General features: G+C 42.5%; 1 protein-coding gene across 1 annotated transcript in view; it reads right to left on the bottom strand.

Annotated features, from left to right (window-relative positions):
- Positions 1-18921, bottom strand: part of LOC110968300 (protein jagged-1a-like) — a 91368-nt gene extending 72447 nt beyond the window's left edge. Inside the window, exon 1 of the mRNA XM_051945425.1 lies at positions 18812-18921. Within this exon, the coding sequence (XP_051801385.1) occupies positions 18812-18877 (66 nt within the window). The 5' untranslated portion in view covers positions 18878-18921. The remainder of the gene's footprint in view (positions 1-18811) is intronic.
- Positions 18922-19139: the final 218 nt, after the last annotated feature.

A 19139-nucleotide genomic window follows, 5' to 3' on the forward strand; every position in this document is an offset into this window, starting at 1 on the left:
GTCAAACTCATTTCAGTTCAAGTTCCATATTTAGCCCAGTTTGATCGCCAGCGGACTGGACCAGCTTAAACGATGTGATCAAAACAACAAAAGTCAGATAAAAAAAGACAAAATACAACAAAAACAAGACAAAATATTGCAAAAATGAGACACAAAACGTCAAAAAATGAGACAAACGACACAAAATAAGACAAAAAGAGACAAAAAATGAGACAAAAAGTTACAAAGCAACAAAAAAATGGATAAACGACAAAAATGAGACAAAAAACACAAAATGGCACACAAAACAAGGAATAAAACAAAACACAAAATGACAAAAATAAGACAAAAAGCACAAGCGAGACGAAAAGGACACACAAAACAATAAAAACATGAGACAAAAGTCAGACAAAAAAGAAGACAAAACACTACAAAAATAAGACACAAAATGACAAAAAATTTGACAAATGACACGAAACATCCTCTTTGATGTGTAGATGTTTATCAGGGCTGATGGTCTCCTTTCGGCTGTTTTTGTAAATACATATTTGCAGTTATATTATGAAAAAAGGCCTTAAAAGAAAATTTCGTAAAAGATTTTTGTTTCATGAAAATAACCAGAAACACCTGGCCACTGTTGGCAGTTCACCGTGACAGTCCCCTCTTGGCTTGGATCACATGTATGTGTGTGTGTGTGTGTGTGTGTGTGTGTGTGTGTGTGTGTGTGTGTGTGTGTGTGTGTGTGCCCATGTTTTTGCTATATTGTGGGGACCAAATGTTTTAGGAAAACCGAAAACTATGCCAAATGAGGTCCCCACAAGTTTAAACAGTGTTTTCTTGGCCATGTTGTTGTTACTGAAAAAAAGTAAAAGTGCAAAAACGTTTCTTTAGGGTTAGACATTGTTTTGGTCTGGGTTAGGGTTAGGGGTTAGATATGAATGGGAGTCAATGGTAAGTCCCCACCGAGATAGAAAAACATAGTATGTGTGTGTGTGTGTGTGTGTGTGTGTGTGTGTGTGTGTGTGTGTGTGTGTGTGTGTGCGTGCGTGCGTGCGTGTTCTTACTTGCATTCTCCAGGAACTTTACAGGATCCATGTTCTGTGCTGCACCCCTGTCTGCAGATCGCTAAGGAGAGAAGAGGAGAATGTAAATTATTCTATTATAAAACTATAAACTTAAAATCATTTCTAGACAATGACAAGTTGTTTGGATCAGAAAGTAAAATACTAGATTGTTCATTGTTCTGTTGTCTCTGTGTCTCATTTTTGTCATATTTTCTTGCTTGTTGTCTGTCATTTGTTTCATATTTTTGTCGTTTTGTGTTTCCTTTTTGTCTCGCTTGTGTTGTTTGTCTATTTTTTGTCTTTTTTTCTTGCTTTTGACGTTTTTTGTTTCGTTTTTCTCCTTTTGTCATTTGTCCATTTTTTTTGTCATTTTGTCTAATTTTTTTGGTCTCTTTTTTGTTTTGTTTCGCAATGCTCGTCTCCTGTTTTTGTTGCTTTGTTTCTTGCTTTTGTTGTTTTGTGTTTTTTGTCTATTTTTTGCCACTTTGTAACTTCTTTGTCTCTGTTTTGTGCCGTGTTTCATTTTTTGTCATTATGTCTCTCATAATGCAGGACAAACAGGCTGAGGAACAGTTTCTATCCTTCAGACTCCTGAACTCCTAACAACCATTTCAACTACCTCCCATGTTCACATATCTGGCCTCCTTTGCACATGGTGTCTTCTCCACTATCGTTCTGTTACATATGTACATTAAATTTTATTATTTCATGTTGGTATTTTATTACTCACTGCCTGTTGTTGTGCACCGTCCAGTGGTAGCTATTTAGATTTTCATCATGCCATGTATGATGACAATAAAGCTAAAAGGTTATTATGCTGTGGTTTTACTGGTTTTACTGGTTTGATCAGACTGGACTGGATGTGGAACCTGGACTAAGATGAGTTGGACTCCTCTGCTCTGAATGGAGAACCAGTGGTGGAAGTATGACCTCTCTACTCGGTATTCTTCTGGACTTTTGATGGTCACAGGAATAAAAACAGACAGAAGCTCACCAGTGTTGCAGTTGGGTCCAGACCAGCCCTCTAGGCACGTTTTGTTGCCGTTGTGGTCGCACTCGTAGTGGCCGAAGAAGTCGTCTCGAGGCCGGCAGAACTTGTTGCAGCCGAAGCCGTAGTAGTGTTCATCACAGCTGAGGCGGACCTGGAAATGGAACTGAGCCACGGGACCGTTATGCTTCAGGTTCTGCCACTGCCGGCTGGGGTTTATCATCCCAGAGTGGATGGCTTTCTCTATCAGCGCCCCGCCGACACCTGAGAACACAACAACACAATCGCTCAGGTTTTAGTCCAGGTTCCTCATTCAGCCCAGTGTGATCTCCAGTGGACCAGTTTTACTGTACGAGCTAAACGACACAAGTCAGGTAAAAAAAGACAAAAACAGGACAAAATATTGCAAAAATGAGACAAAAAACATCAAAAAAATGAGACAAATGACACAAAAAAGACAAAAAATTAGACAAAAAGTTACAAAGCAACAAAAAAATGAATAAACGACAAAAATGAGACAAAAAACACAAAATGGCACGCAAAACAACGAATAAAACAAAACACAAAATGACAAAAATAAGACAAAAAAACAGCGAGATGAAAAGGAAACACAAAACAACCCAAAACATGAGACAAATGACAAAAATCTGACTAAAAAAAGACAAAAAAAACAAACAAAAACAGACAAAATGTTACAAAAATGAGACAAAAGAACAAAGAACAATCCAGTATTTTACCTTCTGATCCAAACAACTTGTCATGGTCTAGAAACTATTTTAAATTTATAGTTGTAATTTACAATCTGCAGTTAATGTCTTCTCTGGAATTTTTACACTTTGAGGACCTGATGGACCCTCTGGAGGACCACTTTTGGACCACGGGCCTCATGGTGGACACCCCTGGTTTAGATCAGTAAAGGAGAGGAGATGGAGCAGCTGCCTTCATGGAAGAACTTTCAAGATGGTCCAAAAACTGACAAATACAAAAGATTAGGGAGCCAGATGGCATACCTGTGTACTGTTAGCCTAGCAGCAAAGGGAGAAGGTACATTTTAACACAATGAATCTTTGTTAGTTTTAGTAACCGTGGTGCCCAAATCTCCAAATAACAGAAGACAAGCTGGAACTTCTAAATCCTGGGTAAACGCCTGGACTTCTGAGATGTGAGCTGTCAGGGGTGTAGCTGTGGAGATCCAGGCTGTAGGACTGGAGGAGGACGGCTGCTGGAACCTTCCCGAGAGCCTGAAAATGCTGAGCTGCTCTGTGGTATTTTCACCAGCGGGGTGGAAAGTGTGGTTGGGCTGAGGTGACGGCATGAGTTTAACCGAACGGACTGGAAGAACACCGAACCAGAAGCTCTCAGCAGAAACTCCATCGCCCTGGAAACAAACTGTGACACTTCACATCACGACGGAGAGCAAAAAAGTGCTAAAAATTGCACCAAGGCAGCAGATTTGAAAACCTCAAAAAGAAAAAAAAAAAAAAAAGCTGGATCCGTTCTGTCCAGGATGTCTGAGCAAATATTCAAAGCTGGCACTTCATCGCTGATCCACCTGAGGAGAAAACCATCTGGCTGAAGCTGCAGGTGGATGCTGAAGAAGAAGCCGTTCTGTTAGTTCTGTCCCTCCACAGGTTACAGAGGGGACAGCAGAGGACTGCAGTCAGCTCTAATTCATGTGGACCTCTTTGGTTTTAGAGCCAGAATGTGCAAGAACTCTGTCTATATTCTAGATTCAAATATTTGTTCATGTATAAAATGATTTGTTGGATGAGCTGAACCCTGTGGGACCCAAATCTAGAAAAATGTGCAAAATAAAGAAAAAATGATAATTATAGTTTCTTGTTTTTTGTCATTTTCTGTTTCTTTTTTGTCTCGCTTTTGTTTTTGTCTCTTTTGCGTCTGTTTTGTCTACATTTTGTTCTTTTTTGGTCATGTTTTGCTACATTTATTTCAATTTTTACCACTTTGTAGCTTTTTTGTTTTGTGTTTCTCTCATTTTTGTAATATTTTGTCATTTAGTTTTTTGTCGTTTTCATCATAAAGCAAAATACTACATCACTCATTGTTCTTTTGTCGTTCTGTGTCTCAGTTTTGTAATATGTGTTCTTGTATTTTGTTGTTTTATTATCTTTTTTTGTCAGATTTTTGTTGTTTTGTTTCTCGTTTTTGTCATTTTGTGTTTCCTTTTTGGTTTCCACTCGTGTTTTTTGTCGATCTTTTTGCGTTTTGTTCCTTTGTTGTCATGTTTTGTTTCATTCATTCTGTTTTTTCTTTGGAGTCTGGGTGTATGATGATGATGATGATGATGATGATGATGATGATGGGGCTTCAGCAGATCATCAGAGCTGCGACCTGAAGCAGCAGAATGAGGCATGGGGCTGGGTGCTGTTAGGTGTTCGTTCCAGTCCACGTGCAGGAGGCACTTAGCTCGCCGATGCTAACTCAGAGGGTCAATATTTGCTCTGTCCTCGTTTGGGCTCATCAGCGGTTCCAGCGTCGACCTTTCAGTTCTGCATGTCGGCTGGACGGTTTCGGAACAGACGCTCCAAATCTCACACACAGATTCAGCAGCGCAGCTTCACCGGCAGGCAGCACATTTCTGGTTTCATGTTTGGACTAAACCAAATAGACTCCTCACCCTCCTCACCCAGCTGGTCCGAGGTCAGCCGGCTTCACACCGGGCCTATAATGGTCCCTGTGGGACGTCAAATACAGCACCGAGCCAACACTCCGGCTGCTCATCGGGTGATAAACAGAGGCTCAAACACAAGTTCACTCTGTCCACACAACACTTCACATCTGTTTTCTGATGGGCCTGCAGATAGCTCCACAGGTCGCTGTTAGAGGCTCTCGCTGCAGCAGCATCAGAAGGGTTCAAACAACAAACTATAACCTGGCCAAGTTTGAGATAGAGTTGGTAATATTTGGTATTACAAGAAGAAATTTCTTCCTTTTATCACATGATTTTTTAGGTTTCATTCTAAACTTTTTGACAAAGTCAGAAGTAAAGAGGCAGAAACCAGAGCTGTTGATGATGCAGCAAAATTCTGTGGCAGAAACATCATTTAATCTGCAGAGGATTGTTCCATGTCTGTCTGTCACCAACTTTACTCAAAAACAGACTCACGGATTTGGATGAAATTTTCAGAGAAGGTCAGAAATGACACAAGGACAGAGTGATTAGATTTTGGCAGTGATGCAGCTTATAGTCTAGATCAGGGTCGGCAACCCCGCGGCTCCGGAGCCGCATGCGGCTCTTTCAGCCCTCTGTTGTGGCTCCCTGTAACTTTGGAAAATAAATTGTTCTGCCTTTCAGGCGCGTTTCAATGCATTTAATATAGAGAGTTTTATTGTGAAATTACCACTCTTATTTTGGACGTGTCACTTCACCGGATGTGCTGCTGGGGTTTTCCCCTGGCTGGGACATGAGAGCGCAAGGTTGATGCGGAGGAGATGGAGAAGCAACGCCTGTAGTTTCACATCGTTTTGTACTCAAGAATGGCAAGCCTGTATATTAAAGCTCCACTCCAAGAAAGACACGTCTTGTCTTTGAGTCAAAAGTACTCATGATAGGGTAATACACGTTACTCGCAAGAACCGGCAGCAGGTCAGAGAGTCAGAGGAGTGACGTCTTGGAAAACAGGGGCAGCGACTTACCGGAGAAAAGTTATTAGCTTAAGATAAATAGATAAATAGATTTACAAGTCAAATAGACATTCGCAAAATATTGATTTCCAGCTAACAATACGTAACATATGAGGTCCAGGAGCAAATGACATTAACCAGGTCAGATAATATTAGTGGAGGACACAATTTAAAAAATGAATCTAATTAGAGGCTTTGTAATTAATTAATCACGACTGATTAACAGGGCATAGAAGTAAAAAAAAAAAGCGATATATGCAGTGTTGTCTTCATTTTAAATGCCAAAAGGATTTTGGCGGCTCCCCGGTGTTTTCTTTTCTGTGGGAAACGGGTCGAAATGGCTCTTTGAGTGTTAAAGGTTGCCGACCCCTGGCCTAGATCCATGGATTTGATTAAAAAATGGTTGGAAATTACTTAAAATTTGCCCACTGGTTTAAAAATTGTCCAAAATAACAAAAATATAATCCAACACCATTATAAATTGGTCCAAAGTGCCAAAAGTGGTTCAAAAATTATTTAAAATTCACCCAAATGACCAAACGTGTCCAAATTGACTCAGAAGTGACCAGTACAAAATTACTGTAAAAATGGTTAAAAATGACACAAAATTGGTCTGAAGTGACTGTTGGTGTAAAGAAACGGCTTTAGTAAAGCTATGGAGGGACTCAAACACAGGATTGTGTTTGTTGTGACAAACATTTGTGTGTTGTAGTGATTCCAGAGTTCTAGGAGTCGTGATAAACTGAAGGCTTCCATCATAACACATTCTTTTACTGGTAAACTCGATTTCACTTCTGGACACAACTAATGACACAAGGACCAAGTGATGGGGTGTTTCTGAGTCCCATCAATTCCTGCTACATATTTAGGTCATGTGATCCAGTATCCGTACATAATGTACACATGCAGAACACACACCTGTCCTCAGGTCATTGTGTTTGTGGGTTCATCTGTATTAAATGGACACATTCTATGATGCTGTGATTTCTGATCATCAATAACTGATAAAACTAATGCTGCATGTCTGTCATATGTGGGAATGAGCAGCCTTGGAGGAGGACTGATCTTTACTGGTTTAACTGATTTATTTCTTCTTTTCTACGTCTCCTGTTTTAGTCCTTGTTTAGAAGATGATGACCAGCAGTCCACATCTCAGATCCAGCTGATCTAATATTAATCTGACGATGATGAAGATGAAGATACTCACTGCCAGAGGACGAGTCGTTGTTGAAGTCCAAGGCCTCCACGATCAACGTGTACGACCTCTGCACACAAACACAAACCAGTTATTTAACACAAATTCTGACAACTGACTGATCATTAGAATTAGAGAACGATGGATCAAAACACCAAAACGTTCTGCTTCAGCTGGACGTTTGTGAAACACGACCGTTCTCACATCTCCTTTATTTAGGGCAGCAGTGCACGTGGTCTTTGTGTTTACACAACAGTGTGTGTGTGTGTGTGTTTATTTTGGCTCCACATTGGAACCTCTTTGTCTCCATTCAGGCCGCTGTCAGACGGCTCAGAGCCAGTGAGAGTTACCGTTGATCCATCATCGATCAGCCAATCAGCACATACATTAATGCAGATACAGGCTGAAGGTGGACTCAGTGGTTCTAATTTATACAAGATTTTGTCAGATTCAGTGAATATGTCCTCCTTGTCTGCCAGCTGTCCGTTCTGAGAAACAGTCTGGTGTTCATTCACAGTCCCAGCTCTGTAAACGGGATCAATGAAGCGTTTCAGATCGATCCAGACATCAGTATTCTGATGTACACACTCATGCTCAGGACCAGGAGAAAGGGACAGACCACAAAAACAGAGGATCACACTGGGTTCTACTCCTGAAGCCACAGGTTCACCAACAGTGGAGGGTTGAAGAAGGACAAGCATCAGCAGGTCTGATGGATGTGGAGGCAGGAAATGTCTGGTCAGAATTAGGCATCATAACCAGCCTCCAACAGTCCAGGCTGCTGCAGGTGGAACGGTGACGTTCATGTGTTCTGGGATACTTTGGGAGCCTGACCATGTTCATCCCTTTGAAGGTCACAGTATATTACACAAAATGATGCTAAAATGATCCAAAAATAACAGTAAAAGGCTACAAAAATAACATCAAAAGGACACAAAAACAACACAATGTTGCAAAAAGGACAGAAAACTGCTGAAGATGACATAAAAGGACACAAAAAAGATGCAAAAAGTTGCAAAAATGACACAGAATGATAGTAGAATGACATAAAAAGACATAAAACTGAAATTAATGCTGCTAAAATTACACAACAACGTAAAATGTTTGATAAGTGAAAAAATGATGAAAATGACACAAAAAGAAGCAAAAATTGAGTAAAATGATAACAGAATGACATAAAACTGACATACACCCCCTGTCAAAAGTTTTAGGACACTGTCTCATTCAAATAAAGTAGAACCTGTCCTACAACTTTTGACAGGGGGTGTATTTCATCATATGGATGTGATCAGGGCAGGACTCTGATCATACATGTAAAGTTTCAGGCAGATTGGAGCATGTTCAGGACATTTACACAGCATTTGAAATTTCATGGGAGAAGGATCAAAATTCCAGAGGCCGCCATGGACACACCCTTTGACTTTGGAAAAAGATTTGAATAACTTTGGATCATTAAGGCCTCCTGTATGTACCGGCCCAGTTTGAGGTGAATTGGAGTTTCCCCCTAGGAGGAGTTCGCTCTAGAAAAAATGAAAAATGGGCAAAATCCGACATTCAACGCATAATAGCTCACTTCCTGTTGGGTTTGGAATGTGGCTGTCACTGACTTTTTTGTTCAGCCTGATGTGCTGCATATGTGTACCACATTTGGTAGATACCCCCCCTGTCAAAAGTTGTAGGACAGGTTCTACTTTATTTGAATGAGAAAGTGTCCTAAAACTTTTGAAAGGGGTGTACACCATGCTAAAATGACACAAAATCGACAAAAAATGACATAAGACACAAAAAGATGCAAAAATCCCACAATAAAAACACACAATGTTGCAAAAAGGACAGAAAACTGCTGAAAATGACATAAAAGGACACAAAAAAGATGCAAAACTGACAAAAAAAGACATAACAGATAAAACTGAGATGAATGCTGCTAAAGTGACACAAAGGTGACGCAAAATGTTGCAAAAGTGACAAAATTATGACAATGACACAAAATGACAAAAACATGCAAACATTGAGCAAAATGACAAAAGAATGACATAATGCTGACACAAACGATGCTAAAATGACACAAAATGGTACAAAAATATTTACATAAAATGATGATAAAATGACTCAAAAGAACACAGAACAACTCAAAAGGTGCAAAATACACTAAAAGGACACGAAAATGACACACAACGTTGCAAAAAGGACAGAAGACTGCTGCTTTCCATGAGCACTGACTCGGCTCGGCTCAGCTCGGTTTAGGTGGTTTTCCATTACACTGAGTACCTCCTCATCGTGGTAGAGTTATCATGGCACAGCAACCCAGAATCCCTCAACGTCATAGCAGTTTCTCATTCAAAAATAGATTTTTTTTCGTTCATGTAACCTCCTAATTTGAGATTTATTAACCCTCCTGCTGTCGTCATTTGGCATCAAAAAAATAACAAAAAGATTCAGCAAAAATTCCCCAAATTTCTGAAAACTTGCAAAACCTTCAGGAACAAAATTCCAATAATCCTTTAAAAATCTCACTTAAAAGCATTATTTTAAAAAAACTAATTTGGCAAGAAAATTCTTGTAAATATTTTCAAAAATGAGTAAAAATCTTCCCAAAAAAATCCTAAAGACATCTAAAGAGATTACAAATAAAACAGTAAACTTCTATTTTCTTTAAGAACATTCACAAAAATCTTTTTTGTGAATGTTCCTAAGAATACTTTTAACATTTCTTTTTTTCCACCAAAAATTTCCCAAAAATGTTGAAGATGTGGACATCAGAAGTTTCACTGTGAAAATATATATTTTTTCCACATTTTCAAACTTTAAAACGACACCAGGGTTAAATAAAGCATTCTGGTGCTACAGAAAGTTCTGGACCAGACACGATGTTCCACAGAGGTCAGGGAACATCTTTGTTTGGTGGAGATTACAGCAAAAACACATAATCAGGTTGAGATTTATGGGGAAAGAAGAAAAGAGAATTCCCACTAAATCATGACACAGTTGTCAAATACTGCAATAATCGCCCTGTGATTTGTGCTTTGCTTAGTGTTCAGTCCAAACTTCACGCTGGCATCATGAACCTGACAGTGGGTCCAGCGGCCTCCTAACCTGATAAATCTGCAGACGTGGAGCAGAATCTCAAGGTTCCAACAACTCGTGGAATCCTTGACATCGTTTTGATGTAGAAGTATAGTTTAGCTCTACACTGCTGTAAGGAGGACGCTTTGTAAAGGTTGGGCTCCACAACAGGTTCTGTTGATGTTTGATTTCAAATCCACAGAGGAACAGCTCTGAACGCTCATGACCGACCACCAGGCAGACTGCAGAGGGAGAAGAGCTGAAGCAAGAAGAAAAAACACCACGACATGACAGCCTCATGGCGTTTAATGTCGTTTTTTAAAAAGTGCTCTTTCTGATGTTCAACATTCCGTAAACCTCGGCTTGTGTGGTCTGGTCCACATTTACGAAGCCCTGCTGATGTTGGAGTAGATCCACGACAGCTAGATAAACTCCGTCCTACAACACTCAGCTCTGCAGGAAACCACAGCCGGTCCGTGCAGTTTACAGATTAGGGTTAGCTCGGCTCTGATGTCGGGTTATGGAGCGCTCAGAGCTGCTGACAGGATTATTGGACCATAATGTGCCGTGACAGGCATCACATGGGGGAATCCATCACGTCTTACCACTCTGAATGTGTTGTCTGATCCTTCTGAAGATGGAAATACAGGGTGGATTTATACACGAACAGGTACGAGGATGAGAACTAGATCAGGTTCCAGTTCCAGCAGCGTTTCCTTCCTATGTTAAACAGATCCACAGGTTTGAAGATGAGAACAAGGACTCACTAAGGATCTAACAGCAGAACCAGTAAGAGCTAAACCAAACTGAACCTTAGGCCTACAGATCTGCAGAAACCCTCAACATGTCTTCTCGGTCCCGTCATGTCTCCAGCTGTTTACTCCAACGCCACATGACTGCCGCTAACGCAGAACCGAGCTAACATGCTCTGAGCAGCTCTTACAACACGTTTGCATCACCTCTCTGGCTGAAACTGGATCTGGGTGTCAGGCCGATGCCTCCTGACCCTGGAGGAAAAATAAATGCGTTGCCCACCAAACACACTGGGCGGCACCCAAACATTTTAGCAGCTAATTAGATCTGAAGACGACAGCAGGAATGAGAAGCTGGCAGCTGGTCACCTGCCAACAGGTTCCGCTCACTTCTTGCCAAAACATCCAGAGCATTGCTGTGCAGGCCGCTGGTGATTTCCCATCACTCCCTGTGCCTTTGATTGTTTGATTGAGGAGGTGGAACTGCTTTCTCTGGCTGCGCCTGGGTGTGGGAAATAGTTTGTGAGCCGGCAGAGCCAGGCGACGTGTGGAGGCAGGTCCAGGCTGTGAACTCCCTCACATCCAACAGAAAAAACACTTTCTCTGTTTATGTTTCTGTTTGGTGGTTTGTGTGACACTTCATCCAGGCAGAATGACAGCATGACGGAAATATGGAGTGTTTCCACAGCACCTACTCTACTGGGTTTGTGAGGTTTTCCATCAGGACGTAGTTCCTGGTACCAGCTACTGTTTTAGTTCCTACCGGACGGGGTTCCCAGAGAGCTGATTTGGAGCCGATAATGTGACGTCTACAGAGTGCAGGCCTCTGATTGGACAGGTGAGTGATGACACACAAGACATTTGGTTTGGTTTGGACGAATGAAGACACTTTTCTGTCTTTGGATGCTGGACCAAAGAATCAGAGGGAGCTGGAATGGAAGGAAAGTTTGTCAGGAGGTTCCTGAGCAGAACGGCCACTATCGGTCCAGTTCAAAGGACCACACAGCGAGTGGGTCAAACCGGAGGTGTTAGAAGTGGTTTATCCAATGGATGCTATTTATGAACGATCAACGGGAGGAAGAGTGACCTAGACTCCACCACTGGATCGTTGGAGGACGGAGAGTTTTTTATGACTCCACCCACGATGAGGTGGAACTCAGCTGTGATGGAAAACCACCTAAACCGAGCCGAGTCAAGTAGGTGCTGGTGGAAAAGTGCCTTAAGGGGGAGCTTCACCCGGCCGAGTACTAAAAATGACCAATGTTGAAAGTTTTCATATTGCACACACTTTAAGATAAGGTATGCAACCTGTACATTGTTAGAGACCTCTAAACACCAACTTTACTGTGAAACCAAATGGTTTTTCATTTTGAACAACTGGATTGAAATTAAATACTGTTGAATTATGGAACCCGAAATTAAATCTTGTATTTGCCCCAAGCAAATCTCATGTAATATTTAACATAAAATGATACCAATGCACCACGTAGTACTTTAAGTATGGACCTGTGCACCTATGAGGCATTTTGTCATATTTGACTGTGGTTACCATAGTAATGAAACCAAACAATTGCTACAAAGACTTTCGTATATAACTCAGCATAGAATGAAGTTATCAAAAAATGGCTAACAGGTGCGTTCCTACATAGCCTGTACTAGCAGCACGCCAAAAATGGGAAGTTTTGGTCAAAAGCGTAAGAAGATAAATTAAGAGGCAGTTTATGTGTGTCTGAAAATCAGGTTTTTGAGAAATTGGCACTTAAAGTTTATGATTGATGATGACTCATTATATAAGCAATCAAATAAAAAATTAATCAGGAGAAAGAATACATGTTTAGTAGGGCTGGCCCGAATAGTGGTCCTCCAAATATTTGGGCCCTATTAAAGACGAATATCCAAATATTCTTGCTGCCCTGTAACGTCCGCACGGGAGGCGGCGGCGCGGGGTGGGGGGGGGGGTGTCCAAATTTTGCCTTCGTTTTGTCTTCAGTTAAACTGAAGAATTCCCAAACAGCGGAGGTCTTCAGCATCTGTCTTGTGTTTATGCAACGAAGTGAAGCGTGACGTCAGAGTCGGCAGCAACCCGGCCATTCATGAGGTGGTAAGAAACACGAATGGATGAGCCGAGATGAGCCGATGAACACGGCGGGATGAGCCGAAGGCGAAGGGAAGAGACGAGCTCCAAATATTTTCGCGGGGGAGGAGGGGGTGATCACATATGTGTATATGTTTATGTGATCACAGGACGGGATGAGCCGATGTGAGCCGAAGGCGGAGGGAAGACAGTAATGCCGCATATTCTTTCCACCCGGTAACGTCCGACGGGGGTATCCGAATATTCAGATACTAAAATTAATATCCGGATAGTGCCGTAGCGAATGAATATTCGGGTCCAGCCCTACTGAGTACAGGCATGTATGTTATGTATTTATACCAAATCATGTGTAAATTACTCTTATAAAGGTCTGTTGATCAGTTCATCAATTTTTGCAAGCCTTTCTTTTGCTAGTGTTAAAATAACCGTTTCCTCCAGGCTTTTATTTTGACGGCGTATTCTTAATATTACGGGCTTTTATTTTGTGACCATTTCAGCAGCACAGGAACTGGTTCCCTAAGAAGAGGTTTCTTGACATGACGAAGACGAAGCAGAAAAGTCCGAAAATTCACGTAAAGCTGAAAGAAAACGGTTCCACACTGTTGCTGTCTAGCAAAGGATGTGTCTAAACTTAGAAGCAGCTGGAATGAGGACAAGAAAGGAGGGAAGGACAGAAAGGTGAATTTGTGTTCAAAATAAGGCTGAACGTAAATGAAGGCTTTGTGAAACATCAGGAGCTTCACCGTCATTCGTCCCCCTGCTTTCACCACACATCTGGCCCCGGCCCCTTTCTTCTTTCGGTGTTCGGGGGGGGGGGGGGGGGGGGGGGGTGCGGCTCCTTTCTTCTTCTTTCGAGTTAATCGTCGCTTCGGGTAAACAGCTCAATTTGTACATTACTGTGTACTGGGCTGAAGTGTGGAGCAGATGTCAGCAACAAAAATATTCAGTAGTAATTTAAAAAGTAGATGAAAAAATTCACTCGCACTCGCTCAATTTGGTCGCAAAATGCGACCATTTAGTCGCAGTCTGGAGCCCTGTCTGTAGATGTTATGAACCTGTCCAGACTACCAGCTCACATGGCAGTGGTAGATCATCTGTTCATGGTCAGCTTTAAGATTTTTCTGTGGCTCAGATTATAGTTCTGTCCTGGGGGTGGCGCTGCAGGAGAAGCCATGGAGTCATTGAAGTCTTAGGGTTCGTCTGCTGGGGAGCAGGAACATGATGAAGACGCTGTATTTCAGGTTGTCTGCCCAGGCTGATGAGGAGATGGAGGTGTGGAGGTGACGGCAGGAGAAGCTCACAGCAGATGTGGTTTCATCTGACCAGCAGGTTCTGAGCTGGAGTTGGTGAAGTGGAACATCTTTTATTTTCCTTCAGTCAGTGTTATTTAGCAGGTCCAGGTTTATTCTCTAGTAATCCGAGAACTCAACCTGTAAGCAGTCGGTCAGAAGACGTTTGTGAGGTTTCATGTGTTGGATGGAACAACAATTGATTCTCAGGGTGACATGAATTACAACGTTCCGTCCGTACGCCACAGCATCAGCATTGTTGAAGGCTTCAGTCCAGCCTGACTCCCATCTGTGTCTGTTTGTCTTGTGAATTTTTGTGCTTTTTGCTTTCCCTCATCTGCAAATGGTTCCCAAATTCAGCACAAAAGCACCAAAGACCTTCCAGCTAACGCCTAACCAAGGCATAGTCAGGTCTGTCGGCTCTGTCCTGCTCTTTCAACTTACATCTGACTCTGTCCTTGAACTTTCCCTTCTGCTGAAGGACAACAGAGACCGGACCCTGTCTTTATATGCCTAGCTGATAACTGCCCTGATGAATTATGGGGTGAGAGGGAGCAGAGAGCCTGCTGGGATGTTCCTCCTCATGTGTCAGACTCAGGTTAGTCCAGATGTTGCTCTGATGGTCCTACTGATGCTGGAACATCCCATCACTTTGTCCTTCCTGCCGTCCTTCCCTCTCCTTTTCCTTGGAGTTCTCATGGTTATCAGACAGCTTCTCACTGACGATCCATCAAACTGAGCATCACGTTGGTCTCATCTTTGCCACGGTGGTGCTGACGTGGTGCAGATCTTCTGGACCATCAGTCATACTCTGATCTGCTGCCATGTGCTGATGATGCAGTGAATGACTGTCATGGATTACCTGTGTAAGGAAATGTTCCGGTGTAGAAGCTTTTCCAGGGACAGGTGAGGTGATCCAGGTAAAGATTTGTTTGCTTTGGTCTTCTCTGTCTTTAGATCTGAGACTTCCTCTGCAGTGTATTTTGGACAGTGTTTGTCAGAGGCATTCAGGACTTTAAAAAAGGTACTTTTTTGGTGCTTTCCATCCTAATAATGGGGAATAATCACAAACATAAGTATGTGTGACGTGTTGATGCAGCGTTGAATGTTCGGTTGTACCTCAGTGACGGGTTTTATAGACGGTCCGTTTTTCATTAATGATTATTGGATTATTGATTCTTGCTGCGAATAGAACTTCACCAAGGCGTCCTCATGTTTTATACTTTCCTATGTCAGATTACCTAAACCAGGGGTGTCCACCATGAGGCCCGTGGTCCAAAAGTGGTCCTCCAGAGGGTCCAATCCTCAAAGTGTAAAATTACAGAGAAGACATTAACTGCAGATTGTAAATTAGTAAAAGTATAAATTTAAAATCATTTCTAGACCATGACAAGTTGTTTGGATCAGAAAGTAAAATACTAGATTGTTCATTGTTCTTTTGTCATTTTGTGTCTCATTTTTGTAAAATTTTATCTTGTTTTTGTTGTTTTTTGTATAAATTTTTGCTTTTTTCATGCCGTTTGTCTCAGGTTTTTGGGTGTTTGTGTTTCCTTTTTTGTCTCACTTGTGTTGTTTGCTATTGTTTGGGTTTTGTTTCTCGCTTTTTGTCGTTTTTCTCTCGTTTTTGTTCATTTGTGTCGCTTGTTAAATTTTTGGTTGTCGCTTTTTAACTTGTCTAATTTTTTTGCCTCTTTTTTTGTTTTGCTTGTCTCATGTTTTTTGTCGTTCTGTTCGTTTTTGTCGTTTTGTTTCCTTTTTGTCTTGCTTGTGTTTTTTTGTCTATTTTTCTTCATAAATGTCAGGTTGTTCATGATGTTTTGTAAAGAGATAATTCCTTCAATGTGAACATTTCTGCACTAACCAAAGGAACCATCAGGAGTTGTGGGTATTTAGAGGTTATTATTGCTGTGGTTTTACTGGTGTGGTCCACTGGAGATCAAAAGTGGACTGGATGTGGAAGGTGGACTAAGTGAGCTGGACCTCTCCTGGTGTAAGGGGTGTAATCTCTGACCACAGAGGGGTCCAGAGGTGTGTGCTGGTGGTTCATCAGTGCTGGCTAGACGTCAGCTCCACACAGCGGACCACACTTCTGGTGATGCTGGCAGGTTGCAGAGCTAACTTTGCTCTTGTGGCTGTTTCATGTTGCTAAGCCGCCTCCACTGCTGCCTCTCTCATGGTGGGTAGATTGTACAGCCATCCACCCCCAGTAATGTCCCATAAGCCCCAGCTGCAGTCCAGCCAGGACACAGACTATTGTTCTACAGAAACCTGGAGGGATTGTGCCACTACCAGTGAGAAGGGAAGGCAGAGGAAGAAAAAAAATATCCAGAACACCTCTGAAAAAAAGACCAAGATGGTGCAGAAATGGAAGACTGTGGGAGGCACCGGATTAAAAATCAGGTGCAGTAAATGGGTATAAAAAGACTTTGGATGAACCAGTTGTGGCATCTCGAGTAAGATGTTGAGGGTTTGGCTTGAGCTACAATCACAGCTAATGAACACAGAGAGGCTGTTTGGTTCAGTCCTGCCAGCTTAGACAGAAAACAACAACAACAGAAACCTCATCCTGCCCAACGACCACCAGGTTTCATTCAACACACCAGTTACCGGGCCGACGGGCAAGAATGTCCTGCAGCCGGCTGAGCAGCGCCACCAACAACACGCCTTTATCCCCACCATGCAGGAAGGCCAGGGAGAAAACCAGGACTGCAGCTCACAACAGAACAAAGCAGAAAGAGCTTTATCCTTATCTGTAGATCCAAGCTGGAAACCACCGCAGCCACTGATGAGCGTAAGAAATCTCATCCAGAGTCTGCTGAGACAACATGAGGCAGATCAGCTGGACTCTGCTCACGGTTCAGTCTAGACAGGCCAAAGAGGCAACAGAAGCAGAAAAACTGTGACACAACCAGATCTCTTGGACTCACCGGCCAGGCGAAGCTGAAAGGCAGCAGGATGCCGGCTGCTTGTCGTTCCCGGCTACAGAGAAGGTATTTCCACCGAGGACAGGTGTGGAGGCGGAGCCAAAGCTGCACGGCCCGGCCGATGACACCTTCAGCTGGTACTCCTTCAGACAGATCCGGAAGTAGGTGTCGCATTGTCAGTCATGCACCGTCGGCCGGCACGTCCCGGGACCCGTCGCAGCAGGCGCCGGTCAGCAGCCGACCGTTAACGTTCTGCATCGACAACATCTGGAGCTCAAAGTGTCCGAAGCCGAAGAAACCTGCAGAAAGAGCAGACAGAGCATTATTTCAACAAGAACGTCCTGAGAGACCTTCATCTGCTGCATGAGCATCTGGTCTGACCCACAGAGTCCTGATCTCAGAGTCATAGTCTAGACCAGGGGACTAAAACGAGTGTGACTCTCCTGGTGTAACGGCATTTGTTGTACTTTCAGTCTTCTGCATCTTTGTCCTGGACATGCTTGAAGATCAAATGTAATCCACAAGAAGAGAGTTTAATGTGAGAGACGTGGTGGAAAATGGGTGCAGTTGTTGTATTAGCGTGGTCACAGAGATCAGCAGGAAGCAGTCCACGGTTAGTTCAGGATCTCACAGAAAACGGATCACAACGAAGCAAAACAGGAATGATTCTGATTAACGAATGTCAGCACCGTCAGGTCCAGTTTAGAGCCGAGCAGCACATGAGCTCAACATCCAGTGAATGTGATCCAAAGCTGAGCGAAATCAAAAGGAATTCACATCCCGAGGAGCCAGAGCCAGGTCAGAACGATTTCTGAAGCCCCAAACAACAAAACAAGACAAAATATGACAAAATGAGACACAAAATGACAAATAATGAGACAAACGACACGAATGAAACTAAAAAGAGACAAAATTGGACATAATGAAAGAAACGTGACAAAAAGGAACAAACACAAAATAAAATTGATAAAAACACAAGCAAGACAAAAAGGAACACAAAACGACAAAAGAGACACAAAACGACAGAAAGAGAACGAATGAGACAGACAACACAAAAGGACAAAAATGAGACAAAAAAATGACAAAAGCAAGAAACAAAATGACAAAACATGAGTGTAAACGACATGAACAAACAAAAAAGCAAAAAAAGTTACAAATCAACAAAAAATTTGACAAAAGGAGAAAAAAAATACACAAATGACACAAGCAAGACAAAAATGGCAAAAAGAAACAAATAGACAAAAAAAACAAGCAAGACTAAAAGGAAACACAAACAACACAAACATGAGGCAAAATGGTAAAAGTCTGAAAAAAAGACAAAAAGAAAACAAGACTAAAAAAAATGAGACAATGAACAATCTAGTATTTTACTTTCTGATCCAAACAACTTGTCATGGTCTAGAAATGATTTTAAATTTATAGTTTTTACTAATTTACAATCTGCAGTTAATGTCTTCTCTGTAATTTTTACACTTTGAGGGCCGGATTGGACCCTCTGGAGGACACTTTTGGACCACGGGCCTCATGGTGGACACCCTAAAGTCTCCAATGAAACCCTCTGTTCGGAGGTAAAACCACTTTATCAGTAAAATTAGACCAAGCAGGATCACATTCTGGTGGTTTTCAAGCTCTTAAAGACATTAAACCAAGGTTGAACAGCGATGCTTCTTCAGACGGATGGATGAAGGTTTATACTTTAGAGAACTTTCCTCAGACTGACCCCTGGTTTATGGAGATGTCCCTGCAGAACATCATCTCCTCCAGAACATGACAGGAGCATGCCTATCTGCTGGCTGCTGGACTTGGATCTGACCTACCTGGATGCGGGCGGACAGCAGCAGATGCAGGCCGAGGAGGAGGACGGGGCTCCGGGTCGGGCTCATGCCGGCGGCGGGCTGCTCCTGGCGGCTGTCGGGGCTCCGTGAGGGTCGGTACTCCCGGGTTTCTCTCCATGCGCGGCCTTTCCTTCAGCAGAACAAACCTCCACAGAGTCCCGGAGACACACAGCGTCCTGCTCCGTCCTGTAGGAAACCTTTTGTCTGCTATTGTCCTGCTTTCTTCGGCTCCTTTCTCTAACCTCTGTCTGCTGCAGCTGGAGCCCGGACGAAGCTCTGAACTCCTGGAGGAGGCTGGGTAATATCCAGC

The sequence above is a fragment of the Acanthochromis polyacanthus genome, chromosome 3 (assembly GCF_021347895.1).
Source record: "Acanthochromis polyacanthus isolate Apoly-LR-REF ecotype Palm Island chromosome 3, KAUST_Apoly_ChrSc, whole genome shotgun sequence".
NCBI lineage: Eukaryota > Metazoa > Chordata > Actinopteri > Pomacentridae > Acanthochromis > Acanthochromis polyacanthus.